Source organism: Erinaceus europaeus, chromosome 3, assembly GCF_950295315.1.
Source record: "Erinaceus europaeus chromosome 3, mEriEur2.1, whole genome shotgun sequence".
In the NCBI taxonomy this organism is placed as follows: domain Eukaryota; kingdom Metazoa; phylum Chordata; class Mammalia; order Eulipotyphla; family Erinaceidae; genus Erinaceus; species Erinaceus europaeus.
In genome coordinates, this window is record NC_080164.1 from 152,971,321 (window position 1) to 152,987,424 (window position 16,104).

Sequence of the window (16,104 nt, forward strand, 5' to 3'; positions counted from 1 at the left end):
CTACAGTGTCAGGAAAAGTCAGTCTCCAAAAATCCAGCATCTATAATAGCATCAGTACAGAAAGGATATGGGCACCAGTTACAGAACTGAGTACCACCTGCAAGTCAATATCTGAATCTTCAACCTTCTTTGTCCCAACTTTTCCCATCAGAAAATCACACACAGTTCAAAAATTCAAAGTGCCCAAGTAGCTTATACTCCATGATGCTATTGTTATTTTAAAAAAGACAAGAATCCTGTGAGCAAGAGACACAAAAGTGAAAATTGAAATCTTTAACCTTGACCAGTTTCTCAGGTTCCATAACTGCATGTCTGTCCAGGGATGGAGCCCCCTGGATAGGCTGCAAGAGTTCTTTTCGGCGCTGCTATCTGGCAAATGCAGGAAGCATTTGCTTCTGCAGCACAATCAGTTCTGGAAAATCCTGGAGCAGCATGCTTCCATCTCCTGCTACCTTGAAGGGAAATCCCTGCTCTGAAAGGGAGCTGTCTTTCTGAGGCAAAAAGTTAAAAAAAAAAAAACCTTAAAAAGCAATGAAAAATATGCAAACTGCTTTTCCTGATGCCTCAGAAGAATCCAGGCATGCTCTTACTCTTGCCAGCTCTTGGCGCTGTGGGAGCTGAGAGCACTTGTGGCTGACCCACATGTTCAGAGCAGTGAGAACAATGGCTGTCTTTGACAGCCTGTGATTATAAATTCTTTCCAGCGCAAGCAGCACATACTAAAACACTGGAACTCCAGCAGGAGAAAGGTCAGTCAAAGCCATCTTCAACCTCGTAGTATAATAAAAGCCTTGTTCCCGCCACTGTCTTAGCATTAATTACAATAGTCCGGGCTGATGAAAACAAAAATAACTCCAGTCACTCAAAGATAAACCTCACTGTAATCCCTTCCTCCTTCTGCCTCCCCATACTTCTAAAAACTGGGGCTGTAGGAAGTAGGGGCTCTATAGTGAAGATGTGAGGTTCCTGCTGTCTTAGGGTTCAAAAAGACAATCAATAGTTAATATTATCATCACATTATTTGTTAATTGGGTTAACTTTGAAAAGTCCCTTTGTTATGGTTTGCTGTACAGTACCCAGTATCTTGTAATATAGCTGTGCTATTGGAAGCTTCTAATCTACTTGGTCTAGGCTTTTGAGAGAGTCCGCATATCAAATACGTAGCCTATCTATTAAAAAGATTCAGTTTGTCTTTTGAGAACCTTTGAGACATACAATTGATTTCCCCCTCTCATATTAATTAACTACTGATTTATATGTCTACATTTTGCTCATCTCAGGTAGTTCACTTTCTAACAAAGTCCCATAACCTAGACATACAACAGTTTCTGTGAGAGAGAGCTTATGTTCACACGTATCCATAAACTACTGCAAAATATATACCTGAAAGCAGGATTACACTAGAGTTTGCAGTGAGTACCTCCCTAACACTTCCTCTCCACTATTCCAAACTTGGGATCCATGATTGCTCAACAAATTGTTTGGCTTTGTATGTTAACTCTCTTTTCAATCACCAGGTTCCAGATGCCACCAGGATGCTGGCTAGGCTTCCCTGGATTGAAGACCCCACCAATGTGTCCTGGAGCTCAGATTCCCCAGAGACACACCTTACTAGGGAAAGAGAGAGGCAGACTGGGAGTATGGACCGACCAGTCAACGCCCATGTTCAGCGGGGAAGCAATTACAGAAGCCAGACCCTCTACCTTCTGCAACCCTCAACGACCCTGGGTCCATGCTCCCAGAGGGCTAGAGAATGGGAAGGCTATCATGGGAGAGGGTGGGTTATGGGGATTGGGTGGTGGGAATTGTGTGGAGTTGTACCCCTCCTACCTTATGCCTTTGTTCACTAATCCTTTCTTAAATAAAAAATTTAAAAAAAAAAAAAAAACTGGGGCTGTAGATGACACTGGTGGCGGGGCATGTACTCATTAACAGACTGGAATGTCACACTGTGAATCTCCTGAGGTGCTCAGAGAGAGCTACTACTCCATGCACCCATAGAATAAATAGATAAATAAATTCCATGATAATAATTTTGGAAACTGTCTAAACTGACTAATATTCCCACCAGAGACAACACCCCTGAAGAGTGTCTTTATTGGTTACTTCTATCAATTATACCCAGTTCTCCTGTTGTGCTCCTCAGTGGGACACACTTTGAGGGGACAGAGTAGCTATACTCACAAGGCGTGCCTAGGTTTTTGCCTCCAGGGCAAGGTGGGAAGAGACTCCCTGCAGCTTCCACTCCAACTGGGAAGAAATGCTAGTTATACAAAGGTAGTTTACTTGTAGATCAATAATCAATCAGGACTGGGAATAAATCCAGGCCTGACTAGCTAGAAAAAGGAGAATTTATGACTCACTAAAAGTTGAGCTCCAAATTGGATATGGTATTGTACTTAATTTCTCTGGAAATGTAAGTAATTTTCTTGGATTGTTTCTCTACAGAAATGGGCCAAATAGCTAAAAAGTTAAACCACTCTTATCAAACACATACAGAATGTTTGGGGCTATGCTTGATGCTCCTTGCTCATTGTATCATTTACTCATCACAACTTTCTGATGATGTAGTGAGTGCTGTCCCCATTTTATTTAAAAAAAAAATTGAAAGTCAGAGAGGCTAAGTAATGTAATAGAGGTCACACAGTAAGCAGCAAATTTGATCCCTATATAGGACTTGTCCAAATTAGAAGTGCTAAAACCTCACAACATTCAATCCACCTTGGGATAGTTAGAACTATAACCATCAGCATCACTTCTTTCAGCTACCAGGCATCTAAGTGTTTCTTTAATCTGTGGATAATACTAACTGGGAAGGTGTCTTTTTGCTACAAGTTATTTATCCAAAATCATTAGGTTACAAAAATTGCAAAGGAGAGACAATTTAGGCTACGTCCAGAGCATAGTTTTGGAGGTCCAGCTGACTGGGTTTAAATATTGGTTCTACTTCTTGTGACCTTAGGCAAGTTATTCCACCTGTCCTGATCTCAGTTTTCTTACCTCTAAAATGGGGCTATTAACAGGACTTCTGGGAGGGTTAGGCATGTTAGTATGGAAAATATTCAGAAAAGTGCTTGATGTATAAGTGCTTAAAGTATTAGCTTCATCTATAGTTATTACAATGTATTATTTGAACATGTAACTCTCAATATGAAATTTATAAATGAAGTTTAGGACACAAGTCTAAACACACTGATATTCTTCCAGATCCCATACTCAGATGCCTTGAACTCAGTTTCCCATCAGGAAAGGCAGATGCCCAGAGATCTGGACTACTGGTCAAATCTAGAAATGACACAGCTTTACAAACTCCTGGGCATAACATTATAAACTTATGCTCTCAGAATGGCTCTCAAAAGAGCCACGTTTTCCCCTACCACTACCTTACACACCAGAGAATAACAAAAAGGGAAAAAGAGAAAGTTAGCATGCTTCTTGGAGTTTCAGTTGCGTTCTCACAGCTAGTTATGAGAAAGAAAAACAGATTTGCCATTCTATTCAGGACTGCATAGAAAGCCAAGAATAAAAAAACCTCCCTGCAAGTGAGAGTTGCAAGCTGAATGGCACGGCCAGCTAGGAAAGTGAAAACTAGGCCACCTGTGGTCATCCTTGGCCAAGTTGGTCCCATGGAGCCTCAGGATGAAGCAAGAGGCTGACACTTCAGCCAGAAATAAAGATGTGGACATCAGTGGAGTGAGCAACTCTACTGGATTCCATCGAGCTGTTTCAAGTTAAGTTTTTGGTGGAGGCCAGAAGATATAAACCGACACCAAGGCTAGCAGAATCTAATATCTCCTTTGTCAGAGTCTAGTTATATTGTCTACTCTCATTTAAAAAATTTATTTTAATTATTTTATATAGCAAGAGAGAGAGAAATTGAGAGGGAAGGGAGATAAAGAGGGTGGGAGAAAAACACTGGCAGCAATGTTTCACCGCTCTTGAAGTTCCCCCTCCACCCAACCCTACAGGTGGTGACCTGGGGGCTTGAACCTGGGTCCTTGTGCACTATAATGTGCACCACACCTGATTCCATCTACATTTTTCAACTAAAGAACCAGGAGTGTTCCATTTCCTACAGCGAGCATTCAGGAAAAAGTGAGACTCAAGTCTGTATATTGTGCTAATTGCTAGTTGTTCTGGTAAAAGTACGTTCATAGATAGAGTGAGAACTACCAGCTTCTATTACATTTGTGGACTATTTCACTCATCTGTTCTCTTCTTAGTCTCCTTTGTCAGAGTTAATGAAAACCAGCTAAGGCTGGAGGATGATTTATGGTATCCGAGAAACTCCAGATGCCTCTGTTTTGCCACTCAACATTTTCTGCCTCCTTTGCGATTTATAGGGTGACTAAATCTTAGTATGGAGGTCTTTTTTTTTTTTTTTTTTTCCTACCAGAACACTGATTGGCTCTGGCTTATTGTGTGTGTGGGGGGGATTGAATCTGTGACTTTGGTGCCTCAGGAGCGAAAATTTCTTTGCAATTATGCTATCTCCCCCATCCTCTGGCGGGTCTTAAGGTTCTGCTTCTCCTACCAGATCACCCATCTCTACTCACCATACTCTGGCTGAAGAAGCTAACCATCTCACAGAGATTTACTGAGTCTCTTCTATGGGCCCAACACTGTCCTAGTGCTTCAACATAAATTCTGAAAAAAAGTTGATAGATGGCTGGTTTTTGTAGATCTAATGTTCTAGTAGGGAAGATGAAAAGTAAATGGAAAAACATAAATGAATCCACAGTTAGGTGGTAAACAGAATGAAAAGATAGGGCAGGCTAAGGGGGGAGAAGTTGACAGGAATTGTTGCTTTAGGTTTAGTCTTTGTATTTGATTGCTCATCACACTTTCTCCTTTTTTAGTTCTGTAATCATCCTTTACCTCCTGAAACATAGGTCAATCACGGTCCAAAGTAACAGTGACTGGTTCAGGAATAGGACTCACTCTGAATCAGAGTCCATCCCTAGGGACTTTATAATTCAGGCTAAAGAGAAGAGCTCTCAACTTTTGGGGGAAGGAGCTGGTTTGGTGAGACTAGGGGTGCTGCTGTCCATGCTTCCTGCCTATATGAGGAGAGAATTCAAGGGGAACACCAGCTGATTAGATAAAGAAGTTGGGAGGAAGAACCTAGACTACTGTTGTTCTAGTTCTAGTCTCCAGATTTCTAGAGCCCATGGTTGTCTCTTCATTCTCAATATTCTCTTAGTAACTCCTCTGTGTTCAGTTTAAGTGTTCCTTCCTTTGGAAGACCTCTTATGACAGCCAGACCTAGTGAAAGGTCATTGTCATTCTGCTTTCAGGGGCCTTACATATATAGCAATAGCAATATACTATGTATACTTACTATGTGCCAGATATTTATACTAAGGGATCTACATGCTTTGCTTGTAGTATAAAATGTTATATGTTGTATCACAGTTAATGATTTTCTAGTGTACTTTATTATCACCAGAAAAAGATGAATATAAAATATTTATGGCCAGTCTCTTTTATAAAAGAAAAATAATTAATTTCAAACTTACTTCAGCTTGCATATATGGAAAAGCCATTTCAGTTATTCTCCAGTAAAAATACCCACAGTTTTTAGCTGAAATGAAATCTACCATTCTTAAGTCTTTCTTTGAGGTTATGTATGAATGTGTAAGGAAGATGTGGAATGTGTTTAAAAGGAGGGCAGAGAGTCTCTTTCTTCTCATCCCTCCTTTCTCCTGGGTGTACATGATGACTGGAGCTTCTATGGTCATCATGGACTTAAGGATGAGGAGTTACAGGCTGAATCTGGTAAACAAAGGAGAAGCCTGGGCCCTTGACAATTACGAAACCCTGACATCAACCCTGGAATGCTCATGTCCAGACCACACATATACGAGTTAGAAATAAAGCTTTATCTTATTAAAGCAAGTATAAATTTATGTATTTCCTACCTAAACCCTAATCTATTTGATAAAATGAACTCAGATATTTCCTAGATAAACTAATATTTTCAGGTATTGGTCAGGTTTATGAACTTCTGGTCAATTCTCTCTATACAGAGATGCAAGAGGACCACTGCTATTTTAGTTAGGTCATGCTTTGTTCAGTGATACTAACTAGTCCTTTATGTCCTGTGACATTAGGTATAGCAATTGAAAAGGTAACAGCTATCTACAACAACATTTCATCTCAAGTTAACTGTAGTAACTGTCTCAACAAAAATGGAAAGTAGGATTGTTCAAAAATGAATAACCACCAAGTACAGAAAAATGGACTAGGATAGGACATGCTAATGATGAGAATAAATCAGATTCCAAGATTTAAAGTTTTCAGAGAAACTTTAAGGCAGAGCTTTTAATTTTTTAGATGGTCTATTTATTATTATTCAAGGCCAAAAAATATAAAACAATGAGCACTTAAATGTCACAAGCCCAAACTGGAATTTTCCCTAAGAAAAGAGTTAGATGAAACTTTAAAAGACAAAGAGTTACACAATGGAATACTACTCAGCTATAAAAAATGGTGACTTCACCATTTTCAGCCGATCTTGGATGGACCTTGAAAAATTCATGTTAAGTGAAATAAGTCAGAAACAGAAGGATGAATATGGGATGAACTCACTCTAAGGCAGAAGTTGAAAAACAAGATCAGAAGAGAAAACACAAGTAGAAACTGAACTGGAAATGGCGGATTGCACCAAAGTAAAAGACTCTGGGGCCGGTGGGTGGAGGGGGGGAGAGTACAGGTCCAAGAAGGATCACAGAGGACCTAAAGGGGCCTGTGTTGTTATATGGAAAACTGAGAAATGTTATGCATGTACAAACTATTGTATTTACTGTCAAATGTAAAACATTAATTCCCCAATAAAGAAAAAAAATCACAAAGAGTTAAGACTAATAATGTGCTCTGTTTGAATAAGTGGATATGTTTACTTTATTTTAAAAAGAAATAAGCTTAATGTTCTTAGCTATGACCATGGAATGCAAGCTCAGACTTACAGAGGTTACACTGGTTTCTGTGCTAAATATGAATAGACATAGTCCTGTGGTTAGATCAATAGGGTTTATAGTTAATTACACACACACACACACACACACACACACACACACACACACACACACACACACACACACACATACACACACACCTTTCCCCATATTTGGGAGCTTCTCTTTGCCCATATCCAGCTTTTTAATCCTATCCTTAACTCTGACACCATCTTCCCAGACAATACTCATAGACCACCTGAATGTTAGCTGTTGGGCTCAGTCAAAAATTAGTAAAGTCATGGGCCCCTGGGAATATACCTAAAATAGACTTCCTAGCTCCTTCTAACATGAAGACCCCAATTTTCATCTGCCATATGTTTATGTTTAGGTTCCCGATTATTAAACAAATTGTTCTGCTTTATATCTTAATGCTTTTCAGCCACCAAGTTGCAGATGCTATCATGATGCCAACCTGACTTCCCTGGGCAGATGACCTCACCAATGTGTTCTGGAGCCCCAAATCCACACTTCCCCAGAGCCCTACCCCATAAGGGAAAGGCAGAAACAGTTTGGGGGTATGAACTGACCAGTCAATGCAATGCCCATGTCCAGCAGAGAAGCAATTACAGAAGCCAGACCTGCCACCTTCTGCACCCCATAAAGATCTTTAGTCCATACTCTCAGAGGGATAAAGAATAGGGAAACTTCCAATGGAGGGGAGGGGATATGGCACTCCGGTGGTGGGAATTATATGGAATTGTACCCCTCCTATACCACAATCCTGTCTATAATTATTAAATCACTAATAAAAATTATAAAATAAATAAATACACTGGTTAAAAAAAGAAATCAGCTTAAAAGACATTGTATATTTGCAGTAATGATCGATATAAAAGATTTTCCCATTTGAAATATATGAGCTGACTGACTACCTATACATAAAAAACTATTAAGACATTAATTTTAATTTTAAAAACAGTGTAATAGCTATCATATTCATTAATAATAGTTTAACAGAATAATTTAAGGAATAGATTACTAGAAAATTGGAGCAAACTCTTCATTTTTGATATTAAAAGAAAAAATGTACATACGTGTTTTTCAATGAAATCTCATTAGTTTGCATGTTAGAGAAATGAGAAAAGATAAGGCCTGCGCGGAGCGCAAGAGCTGACTTAAGGATCCCGGTTCAAGCCCGCGGCTCCCCACCTGCAGGGGGATCGCTTCACAAGTAGTGAAACAGGTCTGCAGGTGTCCAGCTTTCTCTCTCCCTCTCTGTCTTCCCCTCCTCTCTCCATTTCTCTCTGTCCTATCCAACAATGATGACATCAATAACAATAATAATAACCACAACAATAAGACAACAAGGGCAACAAAAGGGAATAAATAAATAAAAAAGATAAATTAAAAAAAAACATAAAAAAATTTTTTAAAAGGATAAGGATAAGGCCTTAAACATTTGTGCTACAATATGGACTATACCCAAAATCCATGGATGCTCATGATTACAAATGAACCATAATTATTCACTGAGACTGGTTTGGTAAAAAGGCTTCTCCCAGATGTATTAGATAGCATACATTGTTCTCTAGATGAGTCAATGTGCATTGGAGAGTTTTACAAAGGAATACAGACAGTATCACAGGAAATAATATCTCACTGTCCTTTGACAAATTTCCACTTTATATCAGCCTTTCCCATAACCAAAGACACAGATTAACCTTGAATAGTGTAGGGTTGGAGAGACAGGTCATGGGGTAGGGTTCCTACATTGCTATGCATGTGGCCCAGGTTTAAGTCCTAGCACCAGTTATGGCAAGGCAGGAAACCTTGGGACTGTGGTGTCTCCACATGGACTCCTAGACCTTTTTTTTTTTTTAATTTGTTATCTTCTGTTGCCCTTGTTGTTTTATTGTTGTAGTTATTATTATTGTTGTCCTTGTTGAGTAGAACAGAGAGAAATGGAAAAAGGAGGGGAGGACAGAGAGGCGGAGAGAAAGATAGACACCTGCAGACCTGCTTCCCCGCTTGTGAAGCTACTCCCCTGCAGGTGGGGAGCCGGGGGCTTGAACCGGGATCCTTATGTCAGTCCTTGCGCTTTGCGCCACCTGTGCTTAACCTGCTGCGCTACCGCCCGACTCCCTCCTAGACCTTTTATATGAATAATACAAAAGTGGCCTTGAGAAGTGAAATCCTGTACATATGAAACCTCACCTCTCCACCACCAAAAAAAAGTTGCAAAAACTGTTATCCAAATCATTCAAATACAAAGGACATAAAATATGTAGCTCAGAAGAGAATGCTTCTAGTTTCTCAGAGGCTATCCAAAGTGGACAGAGGCCCTGGCAAGAACTTGGCTGACGTTACTTCACCCACACCAAGGCCCTGACAAGTGCGCAAGATGACCTTTAGGACCAAAGTGCAGAGCAAGTCTTCATGTTTGTATAATACTGTATTGTTTAATTCAGGCATTATTCAAGAAAACAAGCACCGAGTTCTCTGGCATACAAAGCCATACACTGACAGATTAAATTTGTCCTTTTGGAATTAAAGTTGGGTAGGGCTCAACACTCCCATTCACTGAATGGTATGAAAGTTCAGGTAGGTGTGGGATGCATGAACAAAGACACTGGTAAGACAAGTTGTCATTTCCTTAAGTATGTGATATCTTTAGTCTGTGTAATTGCAGCAGAAGGATTAATAATGGTGTTAAAAACAGATGTATCATGTCACTTTCTCATATTATCTAAACCTCATAAGATGAAAAACAGAACTGCCAAAGTACTTTTCTTTTTTTTAATTTTAAAAATATTTTATTTATTTATTAATGAGAAAGATAAGAGAAGAGAGAGGAAGAACCAGATATCACTCTGGTACATGTGCTGCCAGGGATTGAACTCAGGACCTCATGCTTGACAGTCCAATGCCTGATCTACTGCTCCACCTCCTGGACCACCCAAATTACCTTTCTCAGCTGAGCCAATAAGCCTTCAAATTCCTTCAGGTTCAGAGTTGTTCCGCTATAGGATGCATAGCTATTGGCAGCTTTTCCCAGCCAGTAAATGGTAACTAGGACCTGTGAAACAGAAGCACACACAAAATCAGTAGAGCTCTTAAGATACACTTTTTAAATCAAACGTACTTCATCAACTGGAAAGCAGGAAGCAGAGAATGTGCAGCATTCATTTACAAAACCACCACCACTGAGGTAGTTTATTAAACGCAAAATCAATCTAATAAGAACACAGTGCTCTATCAGTCAACACAAACATGATTCAGTAGTTAGGACTGGTTTTAGGAAAGGTTCAGTTGTGAAAAAATGATCTATAAAATCAAAAGAAGGAAAAAACAAATTATTTTCATGAAATGCAAGCTTCAAAATTGGGAAGCAAAAATTTTCAGAAACTCTGGAGTCTTAGGTGATCAATGGAACAGAGTGCCAATTCTTTTTTGAGAGAGATGCATTTAAAGGTCTACAATTTCTACTGTGGGCTACAAAGGATCTGCTAAAACCAATGGCAAGAGTCCCAAAGGAGTGATAAAAGTTAACTAGTGGTTCCCAACACAAGATCAACACAGTATATTAAGAAAAAAAAAGTCAGAAGAAAGCAATGTAACAACAAAATTTGCAGATACCTAGTTTTGGAGTCGAGTTAGATTCCCATGGGAAATTTTTAACCTGGATAAAGTTGCTGCCAATTAAATAACCTTGATTGTTTAAAAATGTCTATGGAAGGGAGTCCAGTGGTAGTGCAGCGGGTTAAGCACATGTGGCAGGACCGGCATGAGGATCCGGGTTCGAGCTCCTGGCTCCCCACCTGCAAGGGAAGTTGCTTCACAGGCGGTGAAGCAGGTCTGCAGGTGTCTTTCTCTCCCCGTCTTCCCCTCCTCTCTCCATTTCTCTCTGTCCTATCCAACAACAATGACATCAACAACAACAATAACTACAACAATAAAAAAAACAAGGACAACAAAAGGAAAAATAAATATTTTTTAAAAAGCCTATGAATATTCAGTGGTCTGAAGTGATAGTCCTAAGTTAAATTTTTTTATTATAAAATTTTTATTATATTATTTATTGGGTATAGACAGCCAGAGACCAAGAGGGAAGGGAGAGAAGTTGAGAGACACCTGCAGCCCTGCTTCACCACTCGTGAAGCTTTCCCCATGCAGGTGAGGACTGGGGGCTCGAACCTGGGTCCTTGTGCACTATAACCTGTGTGCTTAATCAGGTGCGCCACTGCCCAGCACCCCCTAAGTTAGATTTTTATCTTTCCAAAGAAACTGTCTACAAAAGCAAGTGCTCTGTACATTGACTCTCCCATGAAACTCAGCAGGGATTGGTTGCAGATGAACAGCTTTAAAACTGTATTACAGGGATCTGAAATTTATGACGAAGCTAAGACTATTTCTTATTTTATTTTCACATTTGATCTTACTGCTTCAATCAGACTGGGAAGTACTTATTGTACCTCCCTCCATTTGCCAGAAAATGCTTCAGAGAACTCAATCTATGTACATAGTTCCAGATGGCAAGAAGCCCATGGTTATGTCTATCAATGCTATGATGTGATTCTTTTTTTCTGACTGTGGGAAAATTTTACTTCAGTAATTCTTCAAAACTTCCATAAAACCTGCTTTTCTGCTAGTTGCTTACAAATAAACATCTACCAAGTAGCAGGACATTAACTAGAACCTAAGTGTATGAGACTATATTGAAAGGTGTAACAGGAGAATGGAAAGTTGAATTATTTTGTATTTGACATTATGGCTTTCTTGATTTGCTTACAATTGTATAGTGAAAAGGGAATTTTGTTGAGTGAAGTAAGTCACAAGAAGGATGCATGTCAGATGATCTCACTCACAGATGGGAATCCAAGAAACAAAGCAAAGGACAATGCAGGGTGAATCTTCAATGGGCAACAGATCTTATCTCTTACGGCAACAGGTCTGGGGACTCAGAAGTGGGGAAGGAAGAGCATTAAGGGGAGGAGGGGGACCTTAAGTCCAGATGGTGAAACAGAATGATGGTTTGGTGGAGGGTGAAATGTACTTAACCTAACTTAGGGAAATGTGGGAATATACCCTTTAAATATATAATCCTATAAATCAACATTTCTCCAGTAAAGCCATACTGTATTTGTATAGTAAAAAATGGTGGCTTTATAGTGGGAGAAGGGGGAAAGAGTGAGAATGTCATTTAAATAAAGCTTAGAAAATTAAAATTTAAATAAAACTTTGGAAATTAAAATTCAGTGTCACAGTTAACTTAAAAAAATTGTACAGTTATTTTTTTCATTCTTCAGTTTAGGCTCCAAATACAGAAGCACTAAGATACTATGTAGAACAATTATATATAATAACTATGTAAGTAACTAACATGCTATCTGTAATAATAACTTATTATAAAATTTAAAAAATCAAGATCAAGAAGAAAACAAAAAGCAAAAAGTACAGGCAGACATAAGTCAACACTATCCAAATCCTGTTGATTTTTCCCCAAAACATTTTGCCTAACTGTTTATTTTGACAGGACTATCTGTGTGTGCCAGCGGAGAGGGTGATGTTAGGGTTGGGAGAGATCATTTTGTGTTTAAGAAAGTGAATGACAGATATACCACAAGCTTTCATTTGTTTATTTCTGGATTGAGTACTTATCTAATTAAAGAGACCCCCCACCCCAAATCTACATTATTTATTTATTTTTAAATTTTTAAAAATATTTATTTATTACCTTTTGTTGCCCTTGTTGTCTTATTGTTCTAGTCGTTGTTGGATAGGACAGAGAGAAATGGAGAAAGAAGGGGAAGACAGAGAGGGGGAGAGAAAGATAGACACCTGCAGACCTGCTTCACCGCTTGTGAAGCGACTCCCCTTCAGGTGGGGAGCCGGGGGCTGGAACTGGGACCTTAAGCCGGTCCTTGTGCTTTGTGCCACGTGCGCTTAACCCGCTGTGCTACCGCCTGACTCCCCTACAATTTTTATTTCTTCATAGTCACTAATTATCCTATCAGAGGTGCACATACTTGTTTTATAGGCAGGATTGTCTCCCGAAAGGCCAGAGATACTGAGTTTACGAATGACATTTTACATTTGACTCATCTATATAAAAAGGGAAAAGTCTGAAAAGTGAATTTAAAACACTTACATTTTTCAGCTTCCTACTGTAATCAAGGCTTCTAATAAGAGAAAAAAGAAAATGTTATCAGAATAGCAGTTCCTTCAATTTGATCTTCCCTTAGATATCTTTTGAAGTTACGCTTACAGTCGACTAATACAGTGAAATCAGGAGACCATATTATCTTTAAAGGCTTTTGATTTGTGATTTCAGTAGCAAATGAAATTATGTAGACATGAAAATGCAAAAGGAAAAGAAGGATAAATGTTCCAAGTGCAGCATGAAAAATATTCTCAAAGCTAACTGTTTTTGTTATTGTTAATTTTTTTTTTTTAAACTAGAGCACTGCTCAGCTCTGGTTTATGATGGCATCAGAGATTGAACCTGGAAACTTGGGGGCTTCAGGCATAAACCATTACATAAACCATTATGTTATTCTACCACTGCACCTCCTCTACACACACCCCCACAAAACTTAAATGTTCAAAAGTAAAATCCTGCACTGATTATAGACCACTACCAAACTGAAATCTGACTGTTCTTCTAAAATCTTTTTCATACAAATATTTTTGTCAATATTCTGAAGCCTTAATTAAATAGGCCTGAAAATATATGCATGAGAAATAATGCTATCAAAATATTTGTCTTTATCTGTATTTGTATTTATATATATTTGTATTTATATATATTTGTATTTATCTGGAACCAGAAAAGACCTAGAATTGCCAAAACAATCTTGAGAAAAAAGAACAGAACCGGAGGCATCACACTGCCAGATCTCAAACTATATTATAGGGCCATTGTCATCAAAACTGCTTGGTACTGGAACATGAACAGACACACTGACCAGTGGAATAGAATTGAGAGCCCAGAAATGAGGCCCCACACCTATGGACATCTAATCTTTGACAAAGGGGCCCAGACTATTATATGGGGAAAGCAGAGTCTCTTCAACAAATGGTGTTGGAAACAATGGGTTGAAACATGCAGAAGAATGAAGCTGAATCACTGTATTTCACCAAATACAAAAGTAAATTCCAAGTGGATCAAGGACTTGGATGTTAGACCAGAAACTATCAGATACTTAGAGGAAAATATTGGAAGAACTTTTTTCCGCATAAATTTTAAAGACATTTTCAATGAAACGAATCCAATTACAAGGAAGACTAAGGCAAGTATAAACCTATGGGACTACATCAAATTAAAAAGCTTCTTCACAGCAAAAGAAACCACTACCCAAATCAAGAGACCCCTCACAGAATGGGAGAAGATCTTTACATGCCATACATCAGATAAGAGTTTAATAACCAACATATATAAAGAGCTTACCAGACTCAACAACAAGACAACAAATAACCCCATCCAAAAGTGGGGGGAGGAATTGGACAGAATATTCACCACAGAAGAGATCCAAAAGGCCGAGAAACACATGAAAAAATGCTCCAAGTCTCTGATTGTCAGAGAAATGCAAATCAAGACAACAATGAGATATCACTTCACTCCTGTGAGAATGTCACACATCAGAAAAGGTAACAGCAGCAAATGCTGGAGAGGGTGTGGGGTCAAAGGAACCCTCCTGCACTGCTGGTGGGAATGTCAATTGGTCCAACCTCTGTGGAGAACAGTCTGGAGAACTCTCAGAAGGCTAGAAATGGACCTACCCTATGACCCTGCAATTCCCCTCCTGGGGATATATCCTAAGGAACCCAACACATCCATCCAAAAAGATCTGTGTACACATATGTTCTTGGCAGCACAATTTGTAATAGCCAAAACCTGGAAACAACCCAGGTGTCCAACAACAGATGAGTGGCTGAGCAAGTTGTGGTATATATACACAATGGAATACTACTCAGCTGTAAAAAATGGTGACTTTACCGTTTTCAGCCGATCTTGGATGGACCTTGAAAAAATCATGTTGAGTGAAATAAGTCAGAAACAGAAGGATGAATATGGGATGATCTCACTCTCAGGCCGAAGTTGAAAAACAAGATTAGAAAAGAAAACACAAGTCGAACCTGAAATGGAATTGGAGTATTACACCAAAGTAAAAGACTCTGGGGTGGGTGGGTGGGTGGGGAGAATACAGGTCCATGAAAAATGATGAATGAAATAGTGGGGTTGTATTGCTAAATGGGAATCTGGGGAATGTTATGCATGTAAAAAAAAAAAAAAAACAAGTAGAAACGCAAAGCAGAAATTGACTGAGTTTGGAGTATGGCACCAAAGTAAGAAAGCAGAAGTATACTAGAGTTTACAGTGAGTACCTCCCTAATACTTCCTCTCCACTTTTCCAAGCTTTGGGTCCATGATTGCTCAACAATTTGTTTGGCTTTGTATGTTAACTCTCTTTTCAGTCACCAGGTTCCAGGTGTCATCAGGATGCAGGCCAGACTTCCCTGGATTGAAGACACCACCAATGTGTCCTGGAGCTCAGCTTCCCCAGAGACCCATCCTACTAGGGAAAGAGAGAGGCAGACTGGGAGTATGGACCGACCAGTCAACGCCCATGTTCAGCGAGGAAGCAATTACAGAAGCCAGACCTTCTACCTTCTGCAACCCACAATGACCCTGGGTCCATGCTCCCAGAGGGATAGAGAATGGGAAAGCTATCGGGGGAGGGGGTGGGATATGGAGATTGGGCGGTGGGAATTATGTGGAGTTGTACCCCTCCTACCCTATGGTTTTGTTGATTAATCCTTTCTTTAATAAAAAAAAAAAAAAAAATATTTGTCTTTTTTTTTTTTTTTTTTGCCTCCCAGGTTACTGCTGGAGCTTGATGCTGGCACTACGAATCTGCTGCTCCTGGCAGAAATTTTTTCATTGTACTGGATAAGACAGAGAGAAATTGAGAGAGGAAGGGGACATAGAGAGAGACAGAGAGAACACCTGCAGACATGCTTTACCATTTGTGACACGTTCCCCTCTTGCAGGGGGGGAGCAAGGGGGACTTAAACCTGGACACTTGTGCAGGTCCTTGCACTAACTACTATGTGCACTTAATCAGGTGTGCCGCCGCCAGGACCC

General features: G+C 39.4%; 1 protein-coding gene across 28 annotated transcripts in view; it reads right to left on the bottom strand.

Annotated features, from left to right (window-relative positions):
- LIMCH1 (LIM and calponin homology domains 1) overlaps positions 1-16,104 on the bottom strand; it is a 390,588-nt gene that overhangs the window by 97,829 nt on the left and 276,655 nt on the right. For 22 of the 28 annotated variants that reach the window (XM_060188131.1, XM_060188132.1, XM_060188128.1 and 19 more), the window contains exons 5-6: positions 13,108-13,138; positions 9,925-10,035 (exon numbers count right to left, since the gene is read on the bottom strand). In XM_060188131.1, coding sequence (XP_060044114.1) covers positions 9,925-10,035; positions 13,108-13,138 — 142 coding nt within the window. Of the gene's footprint in view, positions 1-278; positions 646-9,924; positions 10,036-13,107; positions 13,139-16,104 lie in introns of those variants that run through there. The other 6 variants (XM_060188153.1, XM_060188149.1, XM_060188148.1 and 3 more) reach the window with 3 other exon arrangements.